Here is a 27,856-nt window from a genome sequence, read left to right on the forward strand (position 1 = left end):
ACCAACCGAAATTAAAGAAGCCCAAAGGGTACCTAGGTATGGATGCTTGGATGATGAGAAACCAAGAAAGAAAGAAAGAAAGAAAGAAAGAAAGAAAGAGAAAGCCCAATGAGGTCTTTGCTTTTGATGACTCAACAGAGTTTTCAAGTTCAAGCTGACCTGCTCAACCCCAACTGAGGCCTCCTTTGACCAGACTATCGAGTGATTGTGTGGTCATGTGAAAGCATCATTCTGCCACCTCTAAATCAAAGTTTCATCATTGGACACTGCTTTCTTACCGGCGTCGAATTCGATCTGGGGCTCTATTCATATGATGCCCTGCGTAAAAAGAATCTCCGGAGTTATGTTCATCAGCCCTGTTGATCCATAAATCCCCAACTCCGTCGTGTTCGTATGGACCTAACTATCAATCAATTTATCTTGCTGGGCAAGCATAATCAGTTTTCATAGAAGGACCGAATGTCTCCATAGCTTGTTGAGCCTCGTCTACTACTCATAATTTAAGCGAGTTTTGTTTCGCTACGAATTGTGAATACTTGCCAAAGCATTCCGACTCTCTAAGCGATTCGGGTGCCGCTGCAGTCCGGATCCGGGGCCGGGCTCTCGGCAGCTACCGAGGTTTCTTCCGATATCTTCGGCTTCCGTTCCCACCATACGACGGCGCCAATGAGAGAATAAGCACAGCCCCAAACCATGCTTTGACTCATACATAGTACAACGACGCTGAAACAGCCACAACTTTGCTACGGTACAATACTATTGAGCTTGGAGATTTGGGACAGTCTGTGGATTCCGCTGAATGGCAAGTTGAGCACTAGGACAGTAACATTAAATGGGTCTTTTCATCAGTATCTTGATATAGTTACATATTTTGCACATCTACTATACATCCAGAGGACCAGGCGTTCCATTTGCACCTCGTCTAGACCTACATCTTCTTCTTGACCTTCAGCTTGTTGGATCCAACATTCGCTCGTGCCGCTGTACCCAGCTTATGCACCTGCTTTCGCTTTTCCCACACACCCGAACGCCCCTCAACCACTGCAACGATCTCCTCAGCAATCCTGTATGGGAACTGCTTACGTCCACTGCCCTTGGAAGGCTTCTTGTTGATCACGTCCAGAATCCACTTGAACGCTACTCGTCGTCTCTGCCTCACACCTAAGGGTACGGGAAGTTCAAGTGCACGGCCACCGCCACCGGCGCCGGCCACGTTGCGGATTTTGAGAAGAGGAGCCACCGAGTCCACGGCAACTGTGATGTACAGGATTGGGTTGAGAGGGAGATGTGAGGCCGGGGGGGTTCCGGGCAGTAGAGGGTATTTCGGGCTATATATCGGAGGTGGTGCGGTTCGGAGGTAATTCATGACAATGGCCATATTCTGATTCATTGATTAGCCAATTGCCTCCATTTTCATTCAGTAGACGAAACTTACCCGTTGAGCAACACTGAGCTTACCATCCCTCATGAGGAGTCGGGTAATTTGCTCCAACACAGGGTGGTAACGTTTCTTCAGATTGAACCCTTGCGGCCACGGCCTCTTGGGGAGGCCAAACTTGTGTCCTGGGTTTTGCATCTCTGTGCTGTCCGTAGTCTCCAACTCGGACTTCTCTGCTGCTGCTGCGAGAGCTTCAGCCTTCTCGGCCGAAGGAATAGTACCCTCTCGGTAAAGAACATCCTCCTGTGCCGGTGTCAGGCCACCCTCAGCACCCCCAACTGAGCTGGTTTGTGTACGGCCACCGAAAAATAATTGTTCGAGCGTTGCATCGTCGATAACTTCGGCACTGGACGTCGGAGAAGTCACCTACATCGCAGCTCATTAGCTGCGAGACATGGAAGCTTTTGAACCAAGTCCTACCTCAACCTCTCCATTTCCTGCTGTCGACACTCCCTCCTTCGATTCTGATTCAACCTGGGAGTTCTGAGCCTCTTGAGAGTTATCAATTGCCTTCGGAGGATGATCGTTTCCTTGGCTCGAATACCATCTGTTGCGTGGAAGAGACTGGATGAATGGGGCTGATCGAGGGGCGACAGGTCTCGAACGAATTGCGAGAGCTCTGCATGCGCCCCAAATACTCGTTCTTGGAGACATGACTGAGCTCCGCGTTGCTAGCAACGTTCTTGGAGCAGGAATTATAACAGCCTCGTGGCTCTTGTGATCCGATTGTTAGTCTAATTCGCGATGCAAAATTCCCAGAATGACGGATAAGCAATAATCCGAGAGTTGATGTATGCTTACATAACCATATCTGAACTTCGATATCAACAACACTCCAGGCAAGCGAGACAAGAGTTGGAGCATTGGAATTCATATCGACTCAATATTCTGGAGCGGGAATTATGTGTAGTCATGTCTTGTGATTCTAAAGGCTGGAAGTGCTCGTGGTTGAACTTGAGCTCGACTCTTGCGAAACGAAGTCATTGAGCTGCTTGGATTGGACATGAAACCAGCTTTCCAATGGTTATGGTAGCAAATGATAATCATCCTGGAGCCATTGTTGATTTCCTCTTGTCAGGAATCAAATTATGCAGCTTACTTCAGCTACCCAACTGATACTAAGTGGGTGTTCATAACACAACTGACGTTGCACTGAACCTCACTCTTATGCTGTGAAATGCCGACGCCGGATCGATAGTAGAGTATAAACCAGTCGGCATTTATAAACTGCCATTTCATGTGGCCTGCTCATGCTGTCCTACCTATGCTGTGGCCGACCGTGGCCGTACCGAGGGTGGGGGTACACAGCATTGGTTGAGTATGAACTTCCCCTTCAGGAGGGAACTGTATATGAGAAAACGGCGTTGAGAGCTGTCGAAGCCTCGATGGGCTGACTGCATTGCATAGGAATGCTGCGAGATATGCTGATAGGCCCTGAAATAAACCCCCTTTGACCTCACAGCAAGGAACTTGTTTGGGTATTCCTTGGAAATATCCATTACTGAACGTCCCAAATACTAAAGGATCGAATCAAACTGTATAGTTCTAAAAGTCTCCGTCTGCTGTTCTACGAGCTTTTGTGAACCTCCACATGAGGGCTCATTAGTAGAGACCCTCAGTGTAACCGACTCCGTCAAACACCAAACAAGAACTGTAATAACCGACATATCCTACCCTTTCCTCAAGTCATACATGAAAAAAATTAGACTTTTGCCCTCCAACCCAACCCATAAAATACAACCCAAGACCTTGACCAAGGGGTTAATTGTTCCAGGTGCTGAGAGCATGGTGAACACAACCTTGCCCGTTTCGTAAGTTTTGCTACCAAACTCCAGGTGCTTGATTCGAAAAGAGGTAAGACCAAAAGGAAATCATAATAACACAAGAAAGATAACTCCTTCGTTCATAAATGGCCAGACCACCATTTCCGTAGATTTCAGTGATGCTTGAGTGGGTTAAGCATATGAAAAGGAGTGACCCCCACATCGTAAGTCTACCAACCCCATTGCTGGGTGGGAGAACTAGATTCAGATCCAGTCAACCACTTGACGGCACACTCGGCAGCATCTTCTCTGGCATTGTTGAGATTCTTGCCGTCATACCAGAAACGAGCTGCGAGAGTCTTGCCATGGACAGTTACTCTGCTGGACCAAGCAGTTCGGCCACCTATAAGAATGTGAGCTCAGGACCAGAACATCTAAGTCATCTTTCATGACTAGCATACCTCGACGATCTGACACAATTTGAAAAACCGGGGGACGCAACTGAGCATCTCGGCAAACACCTAATCAGTAGTTAGAAATGTAAAGTTGGTGCCAAGTGGCGGGKGGGGGTTTCCATACTGTCGAGCTGATCTTGCCAGGGGCCAGTAGGAGTGGCAGATTGAACCTCCATTGCGATTTTGGGCTGTTTGTAACAGGCGGAGATTGGTGTAAGATAGTTGGCCGAAGAAACTGATTTTTCTGAGACCAGAGAGTTGAAGTTGAAGAAGGTTGGTGTACCAGATCTGAATAACCAAAGATCTAATGAAGCCTACTCAAGAACGGATTCGAAGCTGAGACGACAGATGAGAACACCGAGGGAGGAGATGATGAGCTTTATATGTTCAGATGAACCAAGCTGTACGTAGCCACAGTGTCAGAATACGGCGGGTGTGAGGKTTTCCAAGAACAGGGCGGCAACAGGTATCCTGTAGAGTTGCCCAACGCGTGATGTAGTTAAGAGGCCCGAAAGGTAAGACGAAGGCTAACAGACAGGTTGGGCTCAGGATTCCGGGACGATGATGTGGCAGGATAGGATCAGATGCCGTTCAATGGGAAGGGTGACCGAGGCGGCAATGCAGGCTTCAAGTAGACGAGAAAAAGCTTGTGTGAGGCTAAGTTGCAGATGATCAAGGATCAGAGGTTTGAGGAGACTGGAAGATATGGCATTGCAAAGCAAGTAAATTAGTTCAGTACAGTCACGGAGAGGAAATGGAGAGGAAGAGACAGGAGAGTAGACTTCGGACAAGTTATAAATAATTAGTATGAAGGATATGAGCCACTATGTGAGCTTGTGCTTTGACGAAGAGGTGGGAAGGATTGACAAGCGAAACCTCAAAAAAGAAAGACCTGAAGTTTCTGCTGGCAAGCAAGCAAGCAACTAACTAACTACCTACGAAGTAAGCGTGCGTACTATTCATCAATACGCACTACTAGACTATGGCCCTGGAGCTTGGTAGATGGGGCTCCGAGTTGGGTTTGCTTTTTCTAGCCCCTTGGGGGGATTGGAAAGGGTGGGATCTGGTACATTGGGTCCGAGTTCACGATGGGTGTGTGAGAAGTCGTTTTGACCTCAGAATGGGCCGTGCCGGCTGCCGTCAGTCTAAGACGGATGGCAACGGCAACGGCTGCGGGAGCGGGTAGAAAGGCGAGGTGCTGAAAGTGTTGTACACATAGCGAATCCGTCAACTGAGGCCTGACGAGGCTGACCTGGAGAAGACAAGCGAAGACCTGTGAATAATGTGCGCCCAAGGATACGGGGACAACTGGGAATGTAGGCAAAAAAGAAAGGAAAACAAGGGGGCGTGTGGTCTAAGTCATTTTCGAGGGCGTCGATAATAAGAGGCTCGTCTCGTGGCCGTGGAGCTTGTTCCGTCTGCTAGGCGCAAATGTGCAAGGGGATAGTCAAGAAATGGGACCAAGATCACAGCGGGTATGTACACGCGCATGGATCCTTGTGGTTAACTAAGCTAAGAGCTTGATTTGGAAAGGCTGAAGGTTACTGGCACGCTGGACCAGGGCGGAAAAAGCAAAGGGAAGTACATAGAGCAGATTACGTAGAGCGAAGCAAAACTGGCTGGATGGTGGACGCCCAACACCAAGGATAATAGTAATACATACACAATGATTGAGGAGACAAGAAAAGAAAAAGACACCATGAGGCTGACCAGCCATGACGGAATAAACACGAAGCAGGAGACCACGTCCTGTGTGTAGCTTTGGAAACGCGAAAAGAGACGACTAGAGAGAATACTACCCACCAATCGAGTGCGACTCAGAGGATTCTCACTTCTAGTGGTGATGATGTGCAGGATGAGGTGTCATGCTTGAGATGATGTCGCACACGAGCATCGAGTGCAGTTTTTCGTTTCGTCTGCAGGCACGCGACAGGACCAGGAGAGTGAGTACTATGTAACTATACGTGATCGTTGGGCGTCTGTTTGAGGAGGAGATTTGGGCAAAGTTGATGAGAGAACAACCCCTGTTGGTATGGCATCCAGTTGAGATAACATCTTAACATGGCCACGTCAAGCGAAAGCTTCAGCCAGCATCTTGAGGCAGACGGCAGACGCCAGCTGAGGCAGGGCAGCCCAGTCTAGCTCAGGGGATCAAGACAGGCGACCAATGGGCCTTGCTGGCTAAAAGCCGAAATCGTCAAGGATATAATTTGTCGATGCAAAGTCTACCACCACGAGATCTGTTTCAATATAACAGGCAAAGGGCAAAGAAAAGACTCGGAAAAGGCTGAGGGCCAAGGACAAAGAAGGACTCGTACGTGGCATCCGTGGCTTTGACCTTGGACTGCCTGTTGTGCTCTCCTCCTTTATTATGTCTCATCTCGTTTGTCTCTGACAGTTCGTAAAATTTGACGTCGTCCTTTTCGTTTCTTTTTTTCTTTTCGTTGATGGATGGATGTGCTGTAGAGTTGCAAAGATCACCGCCATAGCCTACCTAGCCTGCCATGATCCCGGCTTTCAGCAGCATTGATCCAGCCAGAACTCCTTGAATGCTCCCCTAGGTAGCCTAGCCAAGAGCCAAAGAGCCCGGATCTATCGAGAGCTTGTGGGGGGACCTCGAGCTCTCTCCACCGACAATCCGCTATCAAGGGTGCTCGTGCCTTAGACTAAGCCCCCAAGGCACTAAAGCAAGCCCGATGAGATGGTGACATGTGACCTAGTGTCAAGCTCTACAGCACTAGCTCGTGTCTTCACCAGAGCTCAGAGTTCAGACCTCCATAAAACAAAGCAACAACACGTCCTTCACCCTCGCTAAGATCAATATAATCTCCTTTCTAAACCCCGATCGCTAGTTGGCCTCTCCCGACACATGAACTAACGTTGCATCAAGCATCATCACTGCAGTCATCAACTACCGGGGTCTTTGCGCATTGGTCTTGAGTTCTTTGGCTACACCAGGCTGTTCACAGGGAAGTGTACAAAACCTGGTTGGTACCTACATATCATGACATGTACGGCACTATGCAGTAGCTCGGTGATGATCTTGGTGTACTCTGGATTTTCATGGCCACTGTGAGGGTGAGGGATGGATTAGCCGCGTCTTGCGACTGAGATCAGGACCCTGGACGATCTACTATTACCTGATCACCAACCTAGCCACAAACCTCGCTCGCACTGATCTAGTGGTTCTCGACTTCATCACTGTTCGGGTGTCATCGAACGTTTCTTGAATCACAAGCATCTGAGCCAATTATTCGGCGAATATACAGAACAACGCTGGCGCCTTCGGAAAGCGGAGATAAGTACTGTAGTAGTGCGCATCAACCGTCTCTTCCCACGGGGTCCGTAACCATACATACATTTTGGTCAAAGTGTATTCGAATTCACGATAAGCGACTTGCAGAAGCCCCGAATGCTTCATCAATCTCAAAGTGCCGGAGGACTTGTTAGTGGCCACTGCGTTTCTGACACTCCTGTTTGACTGCCGAACCCGCTACGTCCACCTTTCTCGAGAAACTGGCCTATTCCAGGCTTGAAGCTGATGACATATCGGACCCCTGCATACAAATTGACCATTAGCCTTTCACTTCAAGCTTTTCCACGAGTCTATTCAGACTAGCATATGCTAGCATTCGCTTCAGTCCGATGTTGGTGTCTTTTTATGTCGTATCATCGACTCCGGGCCCGAGCCTTGCCTGATGCTGACTGCAAGTGTCTGACTCGACTACCCTGGCCAGACTCGCTATGTTCAAGGCGTGGTAACACAGATGGGAGCTGTAAAAGACTGGCCCGGTTCACTTATGCAGTAAAAGGCCCAAACCCGATTGTCTGAGCATTTGCTATACACCTGGGGACAGCATAGTTTTCTCGCTTTGTTTCCACATTGAATTGACGCGACAACAAAGCCAAAAGAGTCACGGAGCCTTACATACATACATACTACATGCTGGATACCAGTCAAAGCGACCAACGAGCCGTGCCGGTTTTAGTGTACCAGCTGCAACGGTTCAAACCCCACGCCAACATACCCTCATCCCACGCATAGCAGGAACTGTTGTCAGCTTGGGCACTGACCGGTGTCTCGCCTGTTACTAAATCGAGTATATGTAGATTCAGCGTGGCCGACCGGTCAAGGACTTTGCCGCAATGTAGTGTCTTTAACCCGGGTTTGCCATCTCTCAAAGCCTTATGGATCAGTCATGCAGAGCAGAGGAATCGTGATGAGACTACGCACCATATCTTATCCTTGACAGACCAACAGACAAACCTTGCATGAGCTTGTGTGACGAGCCTGCGAGCTCCTCTTGATCCGGTTATCGGGTACTGGCCGCGCCTATCATGCTGGCCTCCTCAGCCAACCACTCTCATGGAATTTCAACGACAGGCTCCACAATGAGCTTGCTCTTCACTCACCGGTCGAAAACGTGACGTAGATGGAATGTGAAATGCTACAATGTGACCTCCCAGCAAGGAGTCTTCTTCCCTCCTTGCCTCCTTGCATGCCGTACAGCACTGCACCTCGCCGTTTTAGACCACGATGCTGCTGTGCGACTTTGTCTTGCAAACTGATAATAGCCTTTCTCTTGTCAGCCTCGGCATTGTTCTCAGTATGTAGCTATCCTTGATATTGATAAGCAGCCTTCCAAATATCTAGGAGCAGCAAGGCCTCAAGTTACGAGGTTGAGTGCAATGCACACGTACACAGAGCCAGGTATTTGGCCGAGCTTGGAGACTGATCATCTATTTCGCCGAATGGCCATCACCTACTGTCGACGCTGCGAAACGTCGATTGATACACAAAGCAATTGCATACTCTCTTGAATAAGTTTCCGTCGTCGAAAAGCTTGATTGCAGTCACAAGAGGTTGCCTGATGCCCGAGCTGGTGCTTCGACTTCACTTACCGGTACGACAGCCTGCAGGTATCTCGTCCAACACCACCACGATGATCTTATTACGCAAACTCATGATACATATCCGTGGTGTTGGTGTACCGGGCGTACAAAGTGAGGAAGTGAGATAATGTTATTGTCGAGACAACGCCGAATTCCCGAGCGAGAGTTCATGCAACTGTTTATCGTTCCGAGATCATGGAGCAGCAACGAACTCGAAAGCTCCTTTGCGTTCAAACCATTTGTGACTCACTTAACGAAGCTTTAGTGAACTGAAAACTTAGTCCTGACTACAGGAGCTGATCCCTTTATTTTGAAAGCCGACGATTTGCCATCAAGGCCAGCTCGTGAGGTCAATGAACGGAGAGTTGTCTATATCCTTCGATAACACGCTAATTCGTAATGAGCTATGGGTATACGCTGATGTCTAAAGTTTCGAGTCGTCATTTTGCTCGAAAAGAGATTGTCACAAGTTTGTGAGTTTTGTCACGAGAGGGTCTTAGACAAGGCACTAGCCAGGCTGAAATAAATTAGAATTATGTGAATAATTCTTATTGGGGAACTTACAAATATGCCTGCAGATGATCCGAGCTTATGGAAATTCTCCTGGCGGAATAGAGACTTATACCATGCCATATTTCTCTTTGTTGTCGTGCGTTCTATTTGCTCGGGCCCTCGGGGAGCAAAAAACTCAAGACTTAAAAAGAAAGTGCTAAAATAAACTTGATAAAGAATCCCCTAAACTTAGGTCAAATTACCCAAATATTTTTATCATTTAGGATTAAGGTCCTAAGTTTCCTTTCTTCTCTTAGGAAGGATAGCGGCCATTCTCTTAGAAATTCTTTAAGGATGGTAGACACAGTATAGGTCGCCTCTTTTGAAACAGCGCGAAAGAGGACGTGTGAAGCGAGAGATCATTTTGGTATGAACGTGTTTGATTATCAAAGAGTATATTTGCTGATCAAAAAGCGATGGTATTTGCGATGATGATTTTGGTGTGGTTGTGAATCTGAAAAGTGCAAGAGTTGAAATGACCATGGGCCTCCTACAATAACGGCACGGCAGATGTACTGAATATTTACCTACCTACCTACCTTGGATCGGATAACTATCTCCCGAGGCTTATCTACCTATCGAACTAGAATGGAAGTTACCACTATAACGTTCATTGACCTCACGAGCTGGCCTTGATGGCAAATCGTCGGCTACCAAAAGGAAGGGATCAGCTTCTGTACGTAAAAGTCTCCAGACGAGCCATTTACTTGGCCAGGGGAGGAAAGAAAAGCCAGGACCTTGATCCTAAATGACAAAAAGGCTTGAGTAAATTAGCATAAGTTTAGGACAAGTTTAGAATACATTTTACTGAGTTTATTTTGACATTCTATATTAAAGTCTGATACTTTCTTGCTCCCCGAGACTTGGGTAAAAACAAGGCGGTTTTTGAGTCTAATTCCCATGCTTGTTCCATTGTAACGGTCAATGCCTGGAGATATGGGGAAGTGGTATTGTCCCTCGGTCCGACAATGGCTCCGCATATAAACTCTCGACCCCATATGTCATTCGATTGTTTTGATTCCCCAAACCACGTTATGTAATGGTCATGATGGAGTTTGCAGCAGGTCTCTGGATATATTCAGCCTATGGGCGTCTGCTGATCATCGTAAACTCTACCAAACAATCAAAGTCTCGATTCTAAACCTCTTCGCGAAGAAAGCATAATTCATTAGTGCCATCTGCCAAGTGCCTCTTCTATTGAGCATACGTCACTAGAAACTCAACACCATGGTTCTCTAGGAAGAAAGACCGTCGATCTCCCCACACAAACTCCGCAAATCTCCGGATTCCCAGGTTCATCCTATTTTTTCAAGGCCTGAAAGTCCAATTCTCAGGTGTTCTTTGACGCCGTGGTATCGCCGAGTTTAGTTCAAGTGAAGCTTCTTGGGTTTCTCATGACGATGTTACCCTTCCCCTCACTATTTGTCGGGGCGACAGGAGAAAGTATGGGACGTTGTAATGGGCATATATAGTTTCAGTGGCTCCACGATTTTGATGTCCATCTGCATGTAACCGTTGCAGAATACATCATGAAGTTCTCACTTTTCTTGACGGCTGGCTCTCTTGCCTGGGCCAAGCCATCGACTCCAAAGCTTGACTATAACCGCGCTCCCCCAAATCTCAGCACTCTGGCCAATCTGACCATTTACAACACATGGCGTCCTCGAGCTCACGTACTCCCTCCTACTGGACAGATTGGAGATCCTTGTATGCACTACACTGACCCCAAAACTGGACTCTTCCACGTTGGATATCTCCATGAGGGTGCTGCGGGTGCTACAACGGATGATCTCGTGACATATCGAGATCTCAACCCTGGAGGCGCTCCTTTCATCCGGGCTGGAGGTCTAAATGATCCTGTGGCAGTCTTTGACGGATCCGTTATACCCAAGGGCATCAATGGCACGCCTACGCTCTTCTACACCTCTGTATCTTACCTCCCCATCCATTGGACCATCAACTACACTCGCGGAAGTGAGACGCAGTCCCTCGCTGTGTCAAAGGATGGAGGCCGTAACTTCACAAAGCTACGACAGGGTCCTGCGATCCCAGCACCTCCGTTTGCTCTCAACGTGACGGCCTTCCGCGATCCCTTCGTTTTCCAGAACAAAGATCTTGACAGCCTTCTGGAAAGCGAGTCAGGAACATGGTATAGCGTCATTTCTGGCGGTGTTCATCAAAAGGGTCCTAGTATGTTTCTCTATCGTCAGCACGACCCGGAGTTTCAATATTGGGAGTATCTCGGCGAGTGGTGGCATGAGAAGGCCAACACCACCTGGGGTGATGGTCTCTGGGCAGGACGCTACGGTTTCAACTTTGAAGTGGCCAATGTCTTCAGTGTTGATGAGAAGGGGTATAACTCTGACGGCGAGACATTCATCACCTTTGGAGCGGAGTGGCAGGAAAAGCCTATTGTTCCTCAGGTGTCGTCTTTCCGCGACATGCTGTGGGCTGCAGGAAACATATCCCTCGACAACGGAAAGCCAAAGTTCACTCCTTCAATGGTTGGCAAACTTGACTGGGGACGATCAGCCTACGCCGCGGCTGGCAAATACCTCCCTTCGGACTCAAAGGCATCGTCCAAGAGCGGTGCACCAGATCGATTCATCAGCTACCTTTGGCTTACTGGAGATTACTACGGTGATCTGAAGTATTTCCCTACTCCTCAGCAGAATTGGACTGGGTCTCTTCTCCTTCCTAGAGAGCTCACCGTTGGTAGGATCAGTAATGTCGTCGATAATGAGCTTTCACGCGAAGAAGGATCCTGGCGTGTTGAGAGAAACGAGTCAGGTGTTTTAGAACTTGCTACTCTGAAGCAGGTTATTGCTCGAGAGCCTATGGCTGAGTTCACCAAGAAGATATCTTTTGTTGAACCGGGCCGAAACATCAGCAAGGCAGGATCAGCTCCCTTCGACCGCAACCCGGAGTCCAAGTTTTACGTTCTCAAGAGCTCTATCTCATTCCCCAAATCTGCTCGCGACTCGGAGCTCAAGGCTGGTTTCCAGATTTTGGCCTCTGATAAGGAGTCCACCACTATTTACTACCAGTTCTCCAACGAATCCATCATCATCGATCGTAGCAACACTAGTGCTGCAGCCCTCACAACTAGCGACATTGACGCTCGTCCTGAAGCTGGTCGACTCCGTCTTTTTGATGTCCTTGTTGATGAGGATGAGAAGATCGAGACACTGGATCTTACTATTGTCGTGGATAATGCCATCGTTGAGGTTCATGCCAACGATCGATTTGGAGTTGCCACCTGGGCTCGGTAAGTTGGAATATTCCCTGGTGCTATGATACTTGCTAACTTTTTAGTTCTTGGTATGCCGATTCGACCGACATACGCTTCTTCCATCAGGGAAGTGGTGAGGTGTCTTTCAGTAATGTGACGATTTATGAGGGTCTTGCAGATGCTTGGCCTGAGAGAAAGCGATAGGGATATAGTCTCTAATTGTCGTATTTTTATGAACACGCTACATTAGACTTTGGGCCCATTCTTGCATTTTTACATGACGCTATGTACATAATTCGGTGTGGTTGAAGTTGCAAGTTGATACCTGAACCTGTGTATCTCTATATGAACCAAAGGGAATTTGTTTTCCTTTATCTCAACTTTAGTTAGACTATTACATAGATCGTTGACCCATTACGCATCAACTCACACACCCGAAGCCATCTGTGTGAGCTCGCCCGGTTTAGAGCAAAGACATTGTAGTGAAAGTCGATGTCGACAAATAATTTTGTCAGTTAAGTATTTAGTTGCAAAACGATAAGTGCTAGGAACGCTAATGCCGATGATACATAGAGAGTAACCTTGCTTCCAAACAAAGCAGTGTCCAAAGAGAGCATCTTTCTAGAATCAAGGAACAGAAGATCTTCCAGCTTATGTGCCAAGTGCAGCTAGTGGATGCTTTATAACCGTCGTGACCGACGCAAATGTGGTGGTAGTCTGAACTGTGCCTTCCCTAAAAAAAAGGTGTTCCTTCCCCTTGAGTTTTCATTTCGGCATGTACCTGGTTCTTTCCTCAGGACAAAAAAAAATGTACGTCATTTTACAAGACAAAAGAATTGAGGGATACCTACCTAGGTAGGTAGGGGAAGGAGCTAAGGCACATGTAGGTACCTATGTACCTAATTGAAGTCATTGTGGTCAGTCATGAGCATGGAACATAGAGAGGATTTGACACGTAATTTGCTGTATGTTCGACATATCATCATCCCATCAATTTACACTGATTTCACGTGGTGAATAATGGCAACTCTATGGACGTGTTCTCCGAGAGGTTTGGCCTCTCACAAGTCCTGGGATGAGTCTGAAGAGACCGTCTGGCCCAGTCCATGTGGCCTCAATTCCTGCCCCCTCGCCCCCCAAGTCGTTGCTCCTATTGAGCTGGAGCCTTATGCCAATTTTTCTTGTAAGTTCTTCCAGATCAATTGTTGAAGAACTAAGGGCCAAGACTGATGCGGGAATCCTGCGGGTGGCAGAGGTTGCCAGAGAGCGCCTCTGGAGAGAGGTGTACGCACATCTTCCCCATTGCGAAATGAGCTTGGCTGCCGTGTCATGGGGATGGGGTATCATGACGCCCAACTTACCATGGAGTGGGTTGAGCCTCCCTCCTCCCCTCAGCCAAGCCCTTCTCTTCATCAACCACCGACTCCAATTGCTCCTGCCACTGACACGGAGTTTATGGCAATTTATGGAACTTTATGGATAGTTGAAGGCAGAAAGAGCCCTAGATGCCTTGCAATCTGCTGTTGCTGCCGAGTCTGGGATTCCCGTCCTGAATGCATCTAGCAAAAGGAGCTTTGCCCCTGATGCTGAGATCCCAGACACGGGAGAGGAGAGGGAAAGCGCTCTCCGACGGAACCGAAGGACTGGTGCTCGTGATTGGCACATAGCCAAGTGCCATCATACAGGCCGCTTCTTACTTATTTTACCCTGAGGTCAAGGGCATGACTCTTGAGGGTATTCGAGAGATCTTCCAGCACGGCTTCGGTACACCAAAGTGCTGCTTAGTACCGCTTGGCGGACAGAGACTAGCAACTAATGTGGTTTTCGGGGCTTGTATTCTACTCTGTTATCTGATAATGCTTTATATTATGAGGTACGATATTAAGTACAACGCATCTCCATTGGCAGTTCAGCTATAAAATCAGGATATTCGTTTCGCGCAAACAAAGTCCAATTATTCTATAAACTCATCTAAATACGAACACGCTCAGTAATAGTAATACTTTTCACAGCTTAGATTCCTCGATGCGACGACCAGTCTCATCAAAGTTTATCTTTTTGCCCGAGTTGAGCGACTCCTGGAGGGCGCAACCAATCTTAACAGCCTGAACAGCACCAGTAAGCTTGAATGGTAGCTTGTTGTTGTCAAGCACTGAAGATGTGAATTCGTTGGCTTCTGTGACGAAGGCATGCTCGAAACGACCATAGTAGTCGCCGGGAATCTGTCGGCGCACGCCGGTTGCCTCGTGCATCTCAACAAGGTTGCCGACAGGGTTGGCATTGATGGCAAGTTTGCCTTCAGTACCTATAACCTCTGTCATGTCGTGCTGACCAGCAGCCATCATGCGCGAAGAGTAGAAGTATGCAACTTTGCCGCCCCAGAACTCAACGATGCCAACACCATTGTCTACATCCTTGTGCTTTCGCAACTCAGGCTGGACAGCAGTGATGCCAGTAGCAACAACAGACTTGACGATAGAGTCTTGGCCAAAGTACCACAAGGCAAGGTCGATATCGTGGATGTTACAGTCGACAAAGATACCGCCACTGAACTCGGCATAGGCAACGAAGAAACCGGATGGGTCAAGCTTATCGCAGGTTTGAGATCGGAAGACGGAGGGGCGACCGATGGCACCGCTGTCCATGCGATCAAAGGCATCGCGGTATGAGGCATCGAATCGACGGGAGAAACCACACATGACCTTGAGGTGAGGCTTCTTGGCAGCGGCGTCGACCACGGATTGGGACTGTTGAAGAATTAAGGTTAGTTAGAGTTCTCAATAAGCTTGATTTTTGAGGAGAGGGACTAACGATCTCAACGCTGGTACTTAGAGGCTTCTCGCAAAGAACATGCTTATCAGCCTCAATGGCTTGAATGGCCTCTTCAGCATGAGCGGTAGTTACGGTAGCGACTACCACAGCCTGAAGGCCGGGATGCTTCAGCATCTCCTGGTAGTCATTGTAGATTGTAACACCCTCGAGGTGAACCTTGGCCCAGTCTGCCTCCTTCTGGACAGGGGTAAAGGCTGCGACGAGCTCAGCGCGGGGAGTTCTGTTGTGAAAGTTGAGAGCATGACGAGCACCCATGCGGCCGAGGCCAGCAACGGCGACTTGGAGCTTAGGAGAGGCCATTGTTCTGAGAGAAGAAAGACGTGATAGAGAAAGTATTAGGTTGAAGCTGTGTGTCTATTGGGTTCTCGTAACAACAATGAGACTGAAGAGTCAAGAGCTGAGAGACGATGAGCACGAGCGAGCTCTCCTCCCTTATACCTTGAGCTTTTTCATTAATCTAGGTCAAGAATATTTACACCGATACTCGGAGCTCTTGCGGCATTGCTCGTTGTTTTCTCGACTCGTTCTCAACCCTAACACCACATTCAACTCGATTGGACAGACCCGCGTTGCATGAGTACATGGTTTCTTCCAGTGGCTTGGAATAGAAGTCACAAGATCTGCATCCTTCCGCTTTTCAGTCAGAATAGTATCATGGCCATTGGCTAGATCATCGACTCTTCTCATCTTAGACACCCGATGCAGGTTGAAGATGAGTTGCTAGTGGAGAATACAAATCAGATTTCTCCAAATGGGGTAATTAGCTACGAAGCTTCTATCGGAGCCTCCTACTGTAAATAGACCTGTAATTCGGAACCCTGACCCCTGCAGCATGGATCGCCTCCGCATTGCGGGTGAGGCTTAACTCTCCGAACCCCTCCTTGACTCAGGAGAAGAAGACGTGATTGGAAAGATTGGCCGAAGGAGGCAACATCTCTTGGAAACTCTCGTCATGGAAATTCTCGCCGTGGTTTCCGACTGGAGAATTTCCCATTCCGTTGGCTTGGATTGGCCGGTAAAATACTTCGCTAATTTACTCGCTGAGATTATTCGGTTGTAACACAACACCACATCAAAAATCTCACGATGATTCTTTTCTGTAGAATTTTCAATCAAGTCACTATAAATCATATGGTACAAATAGACACGCTTATACTTCTCTGCTAATTATTTTCTCAGTCTATTCCCACGCCTTCTTAGCGTGCCTCTTACAACTCCTTGATGATCCTGTCAACAGTCAGAGTCGCAGTATAGCTGACATTGCATATCATCGTTGTTACCTCTGTCCAGTTTGTAAGCGAAATTACATACGATTGTGATGAAATAAAGGCATTTCCCCACAATACAGTCCTGCTCGCATGCCTTCACATACAGTGTGCTCATCACGAGCACCAGTCCTTGGGTTCCGGGTGTTTTAGACCATCTTAGGATGAAATTTAGCATATTCTTAGGCTAACTTTTAAGAACTCATCATAACTTACCTAAACATGCCCTAAAGTTTATAGAAGGTCCGTTCATCGTCTTACGAAATTCTTTGGGATACCAATAGGCTCGTCCGGTGAGTTCTTTTGGGGTATGAAACGCTTATTGGCCAATTTATAAATAGGAGAAATTTGGAGACAATCGGCACTGGCAGATATGATTGTCTTATTTAGTTGTTCTATCTACCAACGCCGAATCGTATATGAACCCAGCAGACCACCTCCGAAGAACTTCTGTGCAACTGTAACCCTCAAGACCCAAAAGGGTGCCAACACAATCGTCTTACACCCTTCCAACCGCTTACTAAGCCTTGGCGACCTCATCAGAGTCAGTAGATTTCCTGAGAAGTTTCATCTCCCTCTGGATTTCTCGAGCTCGCTGGACACCGAAGCCGTGCTGGAAGATCTCCCGAATATCTTCAAGAGTCATACCCTTAACTTCGGGGTAACAGAAGTAGATGCAAGCCCAGCCTAGAATGCAGATGGCAGCATAGAAACCAAAAGCACCAGAGGGGGTAGTATTCTCCATCTGAGTAAGGAATGTCGAAGACACGATGATGTTGGATCCCCAGCAGGTCATGGTAAGCATCATAGTTCCCATAGCTCGGACTTCCATTGGGAAGAATTCGCTTGAAAGCCAAGCAGTGTTGCCGATACCGGAAGAGTAGAATCCGACAAAGATAACCATGCTGACAAGGACCACAATAGCAGGCCAGCCGATCTTAGCATCTGATGCCAGAGATAAATCATGGTTGATGGGGATGTACTTGAAGCACACGGCAGCAACAACGAGAGCGAGACCCATGAAAGGAACTGTGCAGATCAAAATTCTTCGGCGGCCTGCACGGTCAACAAGCATAAGGTTGACCCAGGTGAAGATGAAGTTCGTGGCAGCAATGATGGTGCCGACAGCGACTGGATTGGAGAAACCAACAAGGGAGAACAACAAGGGAGAGTAGTACATGAGAGAGTTGAAGCCGCTGAGCTGAGAGATAGCCATGAGTCCACAGGCAGATACGAGAGCTCGGAAATTTGCGGGGCTGACATAGAGCTGCTTGAACACCCACCACTGAGACTTGCCAGCGTTAAGAGACTTGGCCTCATTGACGTGGTATGTGATGTGGCGGATCTTGTCCTGAACCTGTTGTTCGGTACCATTGGGAAAGATTCGTCGGATGACTGCGGCCGCCTCTTCAGGCTTTCCGTGATAGATGAGTTGACGAGGAGATTCAGGGCAGAAAGGAAGAAGAGCCGCAAGCACGATAGCAGGGATGGCACCACCGCCTACCATATATCGCCAGCCAGATGAGACTTGAGCAAAAGCGGCCCCAATTCCGTATGAGACCAGTTGACCACCAGTGATCGACATATTATCAAGACCGATCATACGTCCTCGATACTTGCTCGGTGCACACTCGGCAATGTAGAGAGGTATAATCATTGCAGCACTGCCAACGCCAAATCCAACAATTAGACGGCCAACAGTCATCTGAGCGACGGAGAAAGAAGCGGCTTGGATGATGGCACCGATAATGAAGAGGACACAGCCCACATAGATAGCAACCTTTCGTCCGTACCGATCAGCAGAGCAACCTGCAAAGATGGCACCCAGAAAAGCACCACCAGAGGTGATCGAGGTAATGAGTTCTTTCTCCTGAGACGTAAGAGTCTTGCCGAGGTCTTGGTGGATGTAGACCTATATCCCATGTCAGTATCTGAGGCAGCAAATCAAAATCAGAGAGAGGGAACATACAAGAACAGCAGATATAATTCCAGTATCATAACCAAACAGCATGCCACCAATGGCGGCAGTGATACTGATTAGCCATGAGAACTTGCCGGTTTCGGTCTGCTCGATAGAGTCGAGATCATCGATGTTGATGTTGGTTTCGTGAATGGAATTTGGGGAACCGGTATCCTCGAGATGCTCGAGATGTTCCTTAGTATCAGCCTTGGACATGATGCCGGTTGGGGTTGTGATAGTGTGAAGCTGATATTGGAGTTATTGAATATCTTTGAGGATTTCCAGAGAGGTTTGAAGAATGGGAAGATGAAGTTCGATGCTGATCTGGAAAAGAAGCAATTCAGCTGATATTCGAAGGTCTTATATATTAAACATCCCAGATGAAGTACACCACCAAACCAGGATTCGGGTTTGGTACTGCTTGCTACTCCAAAACTTGATTCATCTGTAGCTGATGGCAATGAGGGGATGAATATTTCCCTTTCAGAAAAACGTGGAATGGCTAGCATGGTCACAGTCTCAACGCCCTGACGCCTTGCCCCCGGATTACACTAACGAGCGGCATTTAGACCAGAATCCCCAAGGCCGAGGACTCGATTGATTGGATGAGCAGGGAATCTAGACCGTGCTAGGCTCGTCTACCCCGAATGTGCGTCAGTCAGTCCCCAGACAGATTAACGATTGAAGCCATCCCCATGGGGAAGCCTGTTCTCCAGTGAGCTTCAGGCAGTCTGATGTTAGAGTTCGGGGCTAATTGGATCCAGCTGGCCGCTGATTCGCCTGTCAATAGTGCCCACTCATGGCGGGCTGCGCCTGCCCTTTTTGACCAAGAATGGCAACTGCCCTTTTAATCAACTCTGGGTCATAATTCCTTCTTACTCCATCCTTCAATTCTCCTCATCATCATCATCAAAAGTTTGGTTGGAACGGGCCGTCTTCTCGTTATTGATACCCGCTGTCCCCTGGTAACAGTTGTATTATGAATCATGTCAGAGTCTCTATCAACGACAACTAAGACAGCAAGGCCACTCAATCCATGTTCAGTAAGTCGCCCCGCTACGATAGCCCCTAGGAGGCTGTAGACTGACAGTTACCGCTTTCAAGGTCTGTAAGCAAAGGTCAGTATCTCGTGAAAATAGGGAATACTGCCCGTTTCTGATTACTCCGTTGTGTCTTCTGGAGAAATATGCTCTGACTATCAATTTCTGATAGACATCTTAAGTGTGAGTTACTTTCCCAACGGTGGTGGTTGCAATACCTTGCCTAAGGGAGGAAAAAACTTAGGATTTTGACCCTAAGCGATGAAAATGCTTAGGTAAATCTAGCCTAAGCTTAGGGGAGTCTTTGCTGAGTTTATTTTGACACCCTACATCAAGGTCAATGGAAACTGATCCGAAAAAACAGGCGACAACGATAAACCTTCTTGTGCCAATTGTCGAAAGAGCGATATTGAGTGCGTTCGAGGTTTCAGTGTGAGATTTCGTCATGGCTTGAATCCGAGGTGTGTTGCCATTTGTCCTTGACTTCTGTTGCTCACCACACGAAGTATACGATCTGGTAAGGCTGTTGAAGCCAAGAATAGAGACTACAATTTCTCTCAAGACCAACCCTGGGTCAAGACAACCAGAGCTCTAAGTTTTGTTGATGAGACCCCAGACATCATAAACATACATGATTCGAACAACCTGGACACATTGGAAAACTTCGACATTGGACGTGATATCGACGGTGCCAGCAATCAGTCTTCACCACCCCTTGCTTCCCTACAGACAATTCAATCAAACGATTCAACGTCTTATTCCGATCAGGATAGGTCCAAGTCGACTTCAATCCTTAGGATCTCTTCTTCCAATGTAGATCAAGAGCGTCCTTCAAAAAAACGAGCATTAAGTCCATCTTCCAGTGGGAATTGGAAGAACCCCTCTGGCTCCGGTCCTAGCGATGCTATCTCACCCAGCCAGAAGTCTGATTCCGTGGGACCTTTCGCATCATTTTCGGGACCTCACACTATCGAATCTCCTATCCTCAGTAGCGACATTGTTCTCGGTGTGGGGAGCCCTCAAGTTGCCGCAGCGCTCGCAAGCTCTCGTGGAACAGACCTCTCAATTCCAGTGGACAATGTTGCCGAAGCCATCTCAGGTATTTACTTGGATACGCCGAGATGGCCACTAGAAGATCCACAAGAGGCAATGTTATTTTACAACTTCATCCACGTGTTGGCACCGCTCTTCGATTTGTGTGACAGCGAGAGGCATTTCGCCACGATTGTCCCGCGTCGAGCAGTCATATGCCCTCCACTTATGAACGCAGTGCTTGCGGCTTCTGCCAAACGATTAAGCAGAATTGATGGGTTTGATGGGTTAGTCGGCGACCGTTATCACCAGAACTGTCTCGATGCTCTTATCCCTGCCCTGAGCAGTTCTGCAGCTGTCATGGACGAAAACCTCCTCACTGCCATTGTCATTCTTCGCTACATGGAGGAACTTGACGTACCCCTCACATCTGCAGACACGGCTAGCGAGTCACATCTTGTTGGTACTCGAGTCTTCGTTGCAGCTCAAGAAAAGGTTCTAGACTTTACTGGACTACGACGTGCGGCGTTCTGGGTTGCACTACGACAAGGTAAGCAGGCACCTCTGTTTTGGTCCTAATGTATGCTAACTATACCCAGAGATACACATGGCTTTTATGCAGGCTCGGCCTGTCCACCCAAATTTCGCCCTGGAAGACATCTCTAGACTTGTTCAAAACGATGACACATGTTGCACCTTTGCAAATTTAACTATCTTGCAATGTGCTGCTTGTCTACGTTATTGTTACGGGTCTGAAGATCAGAGCTTTTCAGCATGGGAGAGGTTGCAAGAGGCTCAAGAGCGATGGTGGGCCGATAGGCCATGGCACTTTCATCCGATGTATATCAACACTGATGCATCTGGCATCTTCCCACAAGCGCTCTATCTCAACGATGCTGTCGTCACAGGAGTGCTCCATTACCTACTTATTCAGGTCTTGCTAGCAGCTCACAACCCTAGAACACCAAAATTGGGTCCCGGGCAGGCGAAAGCGGCTAAGTCAATAAATGAGGAGATCAGGAAGACCGTCAAGATGGTCTGCGGTGTTGCTGAGGTGAGAATTTGTGATTGATGTTGAGGATTCCTATTGATGTAGGGAAATAGTCTAACCAACGCAATCCAACGGGCTATGCGTATGACCGACCAAAATTTCTCCTTGTAACAGCATCTCGCTAATTTTGTTCCTATAGATATGCTTGCTTGGCTATCACGATGGCGGGTGACCGATTCAATAACTTGTTTGAACAGGAAGCCCTATATGGAATGCTACAGAAAGCAGACGTACAATTCGGGTGGCCGAATCGATCAGTGTAAGCCGAAACCAGATTCTCTCAGGTACCAGTTAGTCTAACAGCCATTGCAGACAAGAGTATTTAAAGGAAGCTTGGGGTTGGACCGAATCTCCCGAGAATGTGAATTCTGGGATGCCTATCTCAGGGATGTTAAATAGCAACTTGCAGTTGGTGTAATGGATTCATGCTGAATGGCCCAAATTTCACAAGGGCCTGATCAAGTTGGCCGGGATTTAGGATAATCTTAGGAAATATTATCCTAAGGGTGCCTAAATTTTGCAAATTAGGATATATTTTTACATAGTTTAGGCAATCTTAGGGCAATCTACTCTAGAAAACATATCCCTTGATGTTGACACGGGGTTGGTCTGGGCTAAAGAGTGCCTTATCTGCTGATATCGGAGATCGGGACCTCACTGTAACACTTCTGCGGACTTCACCCCGACGTGGAGAACTTTCCTCTCGAGTTGGCTGAAAGATCTTGAATTTAACTAGTTTAATCTACGAGACAATTCAAATGTTGACAAAAATTGTATTCTAATTGCCGTTTCCGTCAACTTCTTCCACACCCAAGTCTCGACGCCAAACTTTGAGGGGCATAGGGCCAGGAGAAAGATTCATGGCCTCTCTTCGTTCTGGTTCCCACTCTGGGTAGGGCAATGTCCACTCGTACCTATGTACAACGCTAGCTAATAGTACAGTTTGCTCAAGATAACTGATGTTTCGGCCGATGCAGCCGCGGGCTCCGGCACTGAAGGCGATGAAGTATGGCTGCAAGTCCTTGCCTTTCTCTCCGAGCCATCTTTCGGGAGCATATGACTCGGGGTCGGGGAAGACTTGAGGGTCTCTGTGTGTAACATACGCCGAGATAGACACCGTAGTATCTCCAGGGATGTAATCGCCGAGGATATTCCAACCTTCAGGGGGCGTACGGCGAGGAAGACCGAAAGTTGTTGGCGGTGTGATACGAAGAGATTCGTCTAGGCAGGCGCGAAGGTAAGGTAGGTGCTTGACTTTATCGTAGGGAGCAACGATCTCTTCAGGGTCAAGAACAGAGTCAACTTCCTCCTGGAGCTTCGCCATGCAAGACGGGTTCTTCAGAAGCCAATACATGACGTTGTTCATCGCAATCGAGGTCGTATCACTACCAGCGTTCATCATGATAGAAACTTCAGCGACAATCTCTCCCCACTCAAGGCCGGGAGGCTTGGCCTCACTGTGGTCCATAAGAGCTTGGAAGAAATCAGGCAGTCTCTCGCCGTTCTTATGACGCTCAAGTCGCTTCGTTGCACGGTGATATACAATATCGTTCCAGCCTTCGTTGAGGTGCCACCACTGGCGGAAATCTTTGGAGAACCACTTGGACGCTTCAACGTTGAAGTTGTACCACTTCTCTGTCCAGGCCAGAATAGACTGAGCTCGAGCTGTTGAGTGCAGACACTCTCGGAAATTAACCTCGTGAATAGTTCCATCCATACGTTCGGCTTTCACGCGGTCATGGCCTTGGTCAAGGAAACCGAGGCGTTCGCTGAGACCAATATCTGCTATGGCATCGAGAGTAAAGAAGTTGGCAAATGCTCGGTAATCGAAGTTGAGATCTCTAGGATCGGGCCGTGTGGAGCCTTTTTTGAGTGGCAAAGTACAAGCAGCATCGGCAGCGCGGATAAAGCGCTCTGTTTTGTCAACCACTTTGAACTCCCAGTTTTCAAGATTCTTCAATGCATATGCGGCAGAAAGGGCACGGCGCTTTCTAGCATGGTCGGCCTTATCGATGACATCGGCCAAGTGATAGTGGCTGCCAGCAAGAGTCTCGTAGAACTCTCCCTTGGTGCATTTTGTGCCATGGCCATAGATATCCTTGATGGCTTGGATAGAGCCATAAGAAAGAGAGTTTGGGCCTGTGCGAATCACTGGATAGGTCTTGTGCATCTCATACAGAGTACGAGAGCGGAAACCCCTGGCTGCTTCGCAGACAAAAGGGAAATTGGTTATTCCCGCCAGGGGATGGAAGTTGGGGTATCGTCTGAGGCCTTTGGCATCGCGAAGATATGTGTAGATTGGAAAGAGCACGAAGTACACAAGGAGAGACACTGCTGTAAAGACAGATACAACTTGTGCGTACATGATGAGGGATTGTGAAGTCGAGACTTGGATAGAGATTGGTGAGTCGAAGAGACAAGCTATAGTGTATTGAAGCAGTCTATCCCATCTATCTATGCAGAGCCACTCTTACAACGTCAAAAGTTGACTTGCCATAATTCATACAAGAAAGGAATACTCTGAGAAAGGCAACTTCGAGATGGTTGCTCTAGAAGTATGAGAACTCTTCTGGCCTCGCCCCAGTCCTCGACACCACCTCAACCCAAGGAACACCCCGGCATTAAACAATACAACAACAACAGAATAGGAGTGCGGGGAAGACGAATGGGGAAATTTACTGAACCCGGTAACGTCTTGAATCTAGATTTTATCGTCTTTCCCCGCACATCCTGTCATTGATTGATTGATCTAAAGCCATCTACTTCTCGCCACTTGTGGGATAGATCTCGGCCTCGAAGTGAGAATAATATGTTAGCTTACGTATTTTTAAATAAAATAGACTTTATTTCCCTTTTATCTAATATTAACTCTTAATAAATAAACTATTTAATATATATTTTTATTGTAAGTTGACTATTTCTTATACCTATTGGTTATAAAATGGCTCTTCAGTGTAACTGCGGCAGAAGACTAGACAAACCCCTGTCTTCTCAAATCCACTCACACCTTCAGTCTCAAAAAAACAAGCACATATTGTCATGGTGAAGTGGTTCCTTTGCCCGAATAGGAAATTTTCCCCATTCAGAGCTCAACTGGGCTTGTTTGCATAGCGTTAAGGTTAGTCTCTTACTCTGAACTCCAACCGCGCAGCGCCACATCCCCCAGCTGACGTTAGTCCCCACGTTTTCGTTGAAGACTCTTTGATCTGGGGTGGGCGATAGAGTATGTTGATTTCCTAGGATAGAAAGAAGTTCCGCGGGTGAAGAAAAGGCAAAATATTATGAATATGAATATCAATCCTTCTTCTCCTCGCTTCAGAGACCCGAGCAAACCCTTTTCTCGTTTCTCGTATAGTCTTTAACAGGCATGTCCAACGTCCTTGCAACAGAAGCCTTGAACCGGCTCTCCCAGCTGGGGCCACCTCAGACCATAGCCGATATGGCCGCTCTGGGCACGGTTGGAATCGCCTCAGCAGCGTTTCTGCTGCGTGGTATTGTCTGGGATAAGCCAGATCCTTATCATCATATCTGGTTCGAACGCATGGGGTCAAAAGATGGTGCTTCCTCAGGGCCAAAAGCAACTCGTGATATTGCAAAAAAGATGGAAGAAGCTGTAAGTTTTCCCCAATAATGACAAGGAATCAACAAACTTACAAATTATTAGGGTAAAGACGTTGTCATATTTTGGGGTTCGCAATCCGGCACCGCAGAGATGTTTTCCAACAGGCTCTCTAAAGAATGTCATCTGCGTTTCGGTCTTCAGACCCTCTGCGCTGACCTATGCGACTACGACCCTGAGTCCATCGCCAATCTTCCCCAAAGCAAACTCGTCATTTTCATAATCTCGACATATGGAGAAGGTGATCCCAGTGACAATACAGCTGCATTTTGGGAGTGGCTTCACAAGAACCCTGATGTTCAGCTACCAAACCTACGATATATGGCCTTCGGTCTGGGCAATACCAGCTATCGGTACTACAACCGCGTTATCGATGTTGTTGCGGATTTCCTTGACAAGGCTGGTGCACAGAGGCTGATGCCGGTGGCCAAGGCAAACGATGCTCAGGGTGGCACAGAAGAGGACTTCCTCTCCTGGAAGGATGATCTGTATACTCACTTTCAGACCAAGTTGGGCTATGAAGAGCGAGACATTCCATATGAGCCAAGCATTCAGCTCGTAGAGGATGACTCTCTTGATATCATGGATCTCAACCTCGGTGAGCCTATCCAAAACCGAAGCGGACCTGCAAAGATTGTCAAGCAGTACTCGCCTATCCGTCCTTTGACGGTCCAGTCATCCCACGAGCTTTATACATCTCCCGGACGCAAATGTCTCCATATGGAGCTCGATATTTCAGATCATCCTGAGCTTCGATATCGAACTGGTGACCATCTTGCCGTCTATCCTATCAACCCTGATCACGAGATTCAACTTCTCCTCAAGGCTCTTGATCTTGAAGACCGAGCTGAGAAGCCTCTTCTAGTTCAACCCCTCGAAGAGGGCGTAACAATCAAGATCCCCAGTCCTACATCTGCACTGGCCCTCTTTCGACATTACCTCGAGATCTCAGCACCTGTATCTCGAGAAACCGTTGGTCAACTGGCGAGATTTGCACCTTCAGCAGAGGTTTCTCAGAACCTGACAACTCTGGGCAAGAGTAAAGAGGCGTATGCCGAATATATCGCCAAGAACCATATCACTCTTGGTCGCCTTTTGAATCTTGTTGCTCCTGGGTCTGTTTGGGACAAGCTCCCCCTATCTTACGTCGTTGAGACTTTGCCGACCTTGCAGCCTCGATACTATTCCATCTCTTCATCGAGCACTGTTTCTGCACGCAAGCTTTCGATTACATGCGGCGTCGATAACTCGCCTCTTCAACAAGACCCAAGCAGGTCCATCCGAGGTGTCACAACTAATTACCTCTACGCTCTAGGGAAGTCTCTTAATGGCGATAACAAGCAACCAGAGGTTGGACCAGAGGCTCCTACATACGCCTTGTCCGGCCCCGGTGATGCTCTCAAGGGCCATAAAGTCTTTGCTTGTCTGCGCCGATCTAACTTTAAACTACCAACAATGAGCTCAACACCTCTTGTCATGATTGGTGCTGGTACAGGTCTCGCTCCCTTCCGCGGGTTTATTCTTGAACGAGCACGTCTCAAATCTGTCGGAAAGCCCATTGGCAAGATGATTCTATTTTTTGGATGCCGCGCCCCTGGCCAAGATTATCTCTATCGGGATGAATTCGCCGAGGTTGCAAAAGAACTAAAAGGCAGTCTTGAGATCGTTACTGCGTTCTCCCGTGCAGATGGGCAGCCAAAGAAGTATGTTCAAGACAAAGTTGAAGAGAGGAAGAAAGATGTATGTGATCTTCTCCGAGATGGCGCGAGCATCTACTTCTGCGGTCGAGCTTCAATGGCTAGAGAAGTTGGCAATGTAGTGGAAGAGTCGATGAAGACGCAGAATAATTGGAGCGATGCTGAAGCTAGGAGCTGGGCTGAAGCGGCAAAGAAGGGAAACAAGTGGCTTGAGGATGTCTGGGGTTGAGTTCGTGTGAGTAAGGCGATGCAGATATGAAATGGCGTTTGTTAAATGTTAAAAGGAGCATGTTCCATGGTTTCGTAATCTTTTTCTTTCTCGACATAACTTCAAGCAGCTGTACGCATGATAAATTTGATCTGCTTTCATAGGATAGATTTATGCTATATAGTCTAAGCTTAGGTTTTGTAATCCTAAACTTATGACAATATGTACTAAGCTTATGGTATCGACATCCTAAGTATCTGATAGTTACGAATTCGCTTCCTTCTTAATATCTGTCTAGAGCAGGCACCTATTTTCATTTCTTGAGCTTCAGATTCACAATCAAGAACTTTTGAAACATACCTAAGAGGTAGTCTGAAAGTGAGACCGAGACTAGTGTTAGTGAAGTCGTTTATTAGAAGGCAGATGCCCAGACCATCATGAGGCCCTTACAGCGCCTTCTTTAGCCTGACGTGGAGACACAAGATATTCTGCACCGAGCTTGTGTAAGCTCAGCAGTTTTGAGTAATAAATCACTTCCTCACGATTGCCAGTACTTTGTGTTCGACCATCAAGCCACAACTCGACGTAAGTCAGAGATGAGCAATACGATACCCCTCAACATGAAAACTACAGCCTATATTTTGGCTCTTGACTCAGACACGAGAAACATCATGATCTTTGTCAAAGCTAGTCCTAACCTTATGAATCTAGTCCGTGAACTAATCCTTGACCAAAGTCCACCAAGAACCACGAAACCACAGACTCAAGCTGCCAAGAGCCATGATTTGCAACTAGTGCCCTAGCAATAGCGTTTGTTCT

At 47.6% G+C, this 27,856-nt stretch overlaps 8 protein-coding genes across 8 annotated transcripts; 3 read left to right on the forward strand and 5 right to left on the reverse strand.

Annotated features, from left to right (window-relative positions):
- Positions 1-928: 928 nt before the first annotated feature.
- Positions 929-2,092, reverse strand: FMAN_09103 (uncharacterized protein; the record flags this gene model as incomplete). Its single annotated transcript, XM_041829905.1, has 3 exons — positions 929-1,381; positions 1,436-1,804; positions 1,859-2,092. The coding sequence occupies 3 exons, from the start codon at positions 2,090-2,092 to the stop codon at positions 929-931; spliced, it is 1,056 nt and encodes a 351-aa protein (XP_041680622.1).
- A 1,339-nt stretch (positions 2,093-3,431) lies between these two features.
- Positions 3,432-3,832, reverse strand: FMAN_09104 (uncharacterized protein; the record flags this gene model as incomplete). Its single annotated transcript, XM_041829906.1, has 3 exons — positions 3,432-3,604; positions 3,663-3,722; positions 3,781-3,832. The coding sequence occupies 3 exons, from the start codon at positions 3,830-3,832 to the stop codon at positions 3,432-3,434; spliced, it is 285 nt and encodes a 94-aa protein (XP_041680623.1).
- A 6,798-nt stretch (positions 3,833-10,630) lies between these two features.
- On the forward strand, positions 10,631-12,537 carry FMAN_09105 (uncharacterized protein; the record flags this gene model as incomplete). The annotated part of the gene is made up of 2 exons (XM_041829907.1): positions 10,631-12,369; positions 12,417-12,537. The coding sequence occupies 2 exons, from the start codon at positions 10,631-10,633 to the stop codon at positions 12,535-12,537; spliced, it is 1,860 nt and encodes a 619-aa protein (XP_041680624.1).
- A 1,802-nt stretch (positions 12,538-14,339) lies between these two features.
- FMAN_09106 (putative NAD binding Rossmann fold oxidoreductase) lies at positions 14,340-15,465 on the reverse strand (the record flags this gene model as incomplete). The annotated part of the gene is made up of 2 exons (XM_041829909.1): positions 14,340-15,080; positions 15,145-15,465. 2 exons carry the CDS (start codon positions 15,463-15,465, stop codon positions 14,340-14,342), a joined length of 1,062 nt encoding a protein of 353 aa, XP_041680625.1.
- Positions 15,466-16,950: 1,485 nt separating this feature from the next.
- FMAN_09107 (putative ITR1-Inositol permease) lies at positions 16,951-18,606 on the reverse strand (the record flags this gene model as incomplete). The annotated part of the gene is made up of 2 exons (XM_041829910.1): positions 16,951-18,342; positions 18,400-18,606. 2 exons carry the CDS (start codon positions 18,604-18,606, stop codon positions 16,951-16,953), a joined length of 1,599 nt encoding a protein of 532 aa, XP_041680626.1.
- A 1,164-nt stretch (positions 18,607-19,770) lies between these two features.
- On the forward strand, positions 19,771-21,931 carry FMAN_09108 (uncharacterized protein; the record flags this gene model as incomplete). The annotated part of the gene is made up of 6 exons (XM_041829911.1): positions 19,771-19,862; positions 19,937-21,012; positions 21,062-21,516; positions 21,567-21,595; positions 21,653-21,772; positions 21,826-21,931. 6 exons carry the CDS (start codon positions 19,771-19,773, stop codon positions 21,929-21,931), a joined length of 1,878 nt encoding a protein of 625 aa, XP_041680627.1.
- Positions 21,932-22,291: 360 nt separating this feature from the next.
- Positions 22,292-23,878, reverse strand: FMAN_09109 (uncharacterized protein; the record flags this gene model as incomplete). The annotated part of the gene is made up of 1 exon (XM_041829912.1): positions 22,292-23,878. One exon carries the CDS (start codon positions 23,876-23,878, stop codon positions 22,292-22,294), a length of 1,587 nt encoding a protein of 528 aa, XP_041680628.1.
- A 1,002-nt stretch (positions 23,879-24,880) lies between these two features.
- FMAN_09110 (uncharacterized protein) lies at positions 24,881-27,058 on the forward strand (the record flags this gene model as incomplete). Its single annotated transcript, XM_041829913.1, has 2 exons — positions 24,881-25,126; positions 25,178-27,058. The coding sequence occupies 2 exons, from the start codon at positions 24,881-24,883 to the stop codon at positions 27,056-27,058; spliced, it is 2,127 nt and encodes a 708-aa protein (XP_041680629.1).
- Positions 27,059-27,856: the final 798 nt, after the last annotated feature.

The sequence above is a fragment of the Fusarium mangiferae genome (assembly GCF_900044065.1).
Source record: "Fusarium mangiferae strain MRC7560 genome assembly, contig: FMAN_scaffold004, whole genome shotgun sequence".
Taxonomy (NCBI): Eukaryota; Fungi; Ascomycota; class Sordariomycetes; order Hypocreales; family Nectriaceae; genus Fusarium; species Fusarium mangiferae.